A 3,471-nucleotide genomic window follows, 5' to 3' on the forward strand; every position below is an offset into this window, starting at 1 on the left:
ACGAGGCGCGAAGTATAATATTAGTGTAGATTCAACCAATGCAGAATTGCAGAAGTATAGGCTTACTTACGCATTGAATGGTACTTTACTACTACTTATTATAAATTGGTCTATTTGCGAGTGAGATATTATGAAATTTTCCAAACTAGACTTATCTGGTTTTTCGAGGCAGCCAACAATTAAGGCGTGGATGTGAAATCGCGCGCGACTGTGAACATTAACGCTAGAAGTGCTACGGGCAAGCGTGCAGTCACTTCATCTGTGACTGACTTATACAGGGTGAAACAGTATGAATACTTATAAACTAAGTATTGGATGTAGTCAAATAGATATGGCACTAAATTTTTGTTAAGTACTTTATCTAAGGGTAAAGGACTAAAGGTAAATATGATTATAGAAGCACTAGCTTTCCGCCCGCGTGGAATTTTTCGATTTTTTATTACCCTATGACACTCAGCAATAATGTGGCTTTCTATTGGTGAAAGAATTTTTAAAATCGGTTCAGTAGATCCCGAGATTACCCCTTACAATTTAACAAATATACAAACTCGCAAACTTTACCTCTTTATAAGATTAGTACCTATAGATAAAGGCCTCATCATCCAGTTAAAGTTAATTTCAACGGCAGCTTATTCTTAGTATTTATACTCGTATTATATTATTGACTAGTATCAAGCCTGCAAGCTAAGTTTTACTAGCTTTTTCCATGTCTTCACCGGCGATTTGTCTTAGAAAGATTATAAAACGATGATGCTGCGCGCATATTTATCACTTTCGAACATGATTAGAAAGGTACCTACCAAAATAATTTGAATCGGTTCAATGGATGGTTTAATCATTATACCAGTTATCAGACAACGGCATAATAGCACTTTGCACTTTTTTTTCTATGCTAAACACCCTGTATAAACTTGTGTCTTAATTAACACATCCTCGGATGAACACCGATTTATCGTCTGTTACGTTGCTTAAGGTCTGAAAAACAATTTAATGCTTTAATTGTTTCTATTTTTGACATAAAGCATGAGGTATTGAAAATTGAAATCATAACACAATGAAGTCTTTATGGTTTATTATATTATAGGTTTAAGGTCTTTCTATACTAATATTATAAAGACGAAAGATTTGTACCTATTTTTGTATGTTTGTAATGAATAGACTCAAAAACCACTGAACGGATTTTGATGAAACTTTACAGTATTATTGTTCATAATCCAGAATAACATAATATAGGCTATAATTTATAACGATCTGTGACAAACGAAATTTCACTCGTGCGAAGCCGCGGGCGGAAAGCTAGTATTAAATAAATGTCAAGAGTAGGAAGCAAAATTATTACAGAAGCCACTAAAATAAAAGTAGGTTAAGTATGTTGAAATAAAACAAACATGACTTTGTTAAATAGTGTTATTATTGTTATTCATAAAGGACTGAGTGAGATGAATAATTTACAGTTGAAAGTGGCTATCTGTGCCCAAATCATAGGCGACTGCCAAAGCCAATACAATCTTTCTTCAACATGAGTTATTGAAAACCACTCTAAGAAACTCCTATTATAAAACTATCACTGGATCAAAATGCATGGCCGAATATTACTCGTATCTACCATTTATCCTTAACGACCGAATCAATAAACTTCGTCCAACGTATTTCGAAGTCGTGGACAATCTTAACTTTATCTTTGACTGTGCTGTAATACAACGAGTTCAATGCCAGCTTCTTCAGGAGTTTCAAGTCGGCGTGTCTACTCGCAACCCCCACGAAAGTGACGTAAAAGTCGTGAGAAAGAGGATCTGCTTCCCAAACCCCAGGGTCATCGCTTGACAACACTACGGGCAAGTCCTGAGCCAAAAACGATGCCAAAGGATGATTCCTCACATCCTCAACCAACTTCAAAACAGCATTTGACACAACATTCACCTCTAGAGCAATGTCCCTCTTCACTATTTCCTGAATCAAATACGGGTGTTTAGAAATAGCGAATCCGTGACCAATCCGCCGTGAACCCAACACAATCGCGTCGATTAAATTCTCATCAGTATCGGTTCCGTACCAATTTGTTTCACCGGCATGGAAAAAGAAATCCAACTCACTTTTCGCTTCAACCAGATCAGCTAGAAAATCTTTTGTCGGCATCCCCTTATCTTCTTGTCCGACCAAATCGAATCCAGCCAGGAAATCAGGCAGCCTCTTTTTTATTTCTTTGGCGATTTTGATGTATTCTCGAACTGTTTTAGCATCAACCATCCTGAACGGTGCGTAAATCAACTTAGCTCCGTAGAAATCAGGATAATCACAAATAAACCTATCAACAACTTCCTTGTATGACACTGCAGTTTCCACCGAGTCATACACATTGCCATCCAAGTCGTAAAGCTGTGGCAAAACACTACGTATTTCAATGTACATTACACTGTCTTCTCGAACGGCCTTCAGCGTATCGTAAAAATATTGCTCCCATACTGGTTTATAGCTGAACAACGCACTCGTAGTAAAAAAATATTGTTGGAATTTTCCCCACGCAACATTAATGTCAGTATAAACTTCGGTTGGGTTATCGATAACTATAGTGAAATGTTTCCGCAATTCTGCGTCAAATTTTTCAACATTTCCAGATGAGTATCTGGCGTCTCTCATGAGCTGCCATTTTGTTCCACAGGTTCCATCAGGAGTGTCTTTAGAGAATAGTAATCTGAGGTCATCTTCTTCGAAGCAAACATACAAATCGTCCCAGTAAGTTAGAGTTACAACATAATCCGGACTCAACAAGCCCGTATCGTGAGCGTGAAGTATTGCTCCTTTAGGCATTTCCTTAATCAGTTTGAAGAGACTAGACTCTTTAACCACGTCTTTGTATTCAAAGAAATGTTTAGATACATTGAAGAGTTGAGGCTGAAGGAATCCTTGATCCAGCTCCCGCCTTTTCAGATCCATTATAATATCGTTTGCTTTTATTTCACTATCACTTAACTCTATTTCATGTCCTAACATCATGTCCAATTCGCGGTGTAAAATATCGTTTCTTTCTTTGACTACATTTTCGAGCAAGTCCGTTGACACTGCGGTGAACGAAACAAATGATAAACACAGTATTGTAGTCCACATGGCACTGTTTATGAATTCAATTTGCACTATAACTTTATAAAAGGTTGTTTTTGGAGCGAGGTTGAGACAGTAATGTTACTAGATACAAAACTTGAGGCAGGTGGGTGGAATTGAAAACGTTTTTTATCAATTGTAGATCGAGCAATAATGATATTAGCCCACGCGCTGTCGAGGCGTTTGTTGATAAGATTCAATGATTAAATTGAATTGATCGAAATGACAATTATTGTATGTCTACGTGTAATGATTATTCTCAGACGTGTGCACTATTAGCAGAGTAGATGTTCTATGACCAACCTTGTTGATGACTATTTTGTTAGCACCCAGCATGGGAAAAACCACATAGGAAAGACTAATGGGGAAACG

At 37.2% G+C, this 3,471-nt stretch overlaps 1 protein-coding gene across 1 annotated transcript; it reads right to left on the reverse strand.

The window, feature by feature from the left end:
• Positions 1–1,393: 1,393 nt before the first annotated feature.
• Positions 1,394–3,239, reverse strand: LOC135082194 (adenosine deaminase 2-like). The gene has a single exon (XM_063976962.1). The coding sequence runs from the start codon at positions 3,103–3,105 to the stop codon at positions 1,603–1,605; it is 1,503 nt and encodes a 500-aa protein (XP_063833032.1). The 5' UTR covers positions 3,106–3,239; the 3' UTR covers positions 1,394–1,602.
• Between the last annotated feature and the right edge of the window lie 232 nt (positions 3,240–3,471).

This window comes from Ostrinia nubilalis, chromosome 21 (genome assembly GCF_963855985.1).
Source record: "Ostrinia nubilalis chromosome 21, ilOstNubi1.1, whole genome shotgun sequence".
Lineage (NCBI taxonomy): Eukaryota > Metazoa > Arthropoda > Insecta > Lepidoptera > Crambidae > Ostrinia > Ostrinia nubilalis.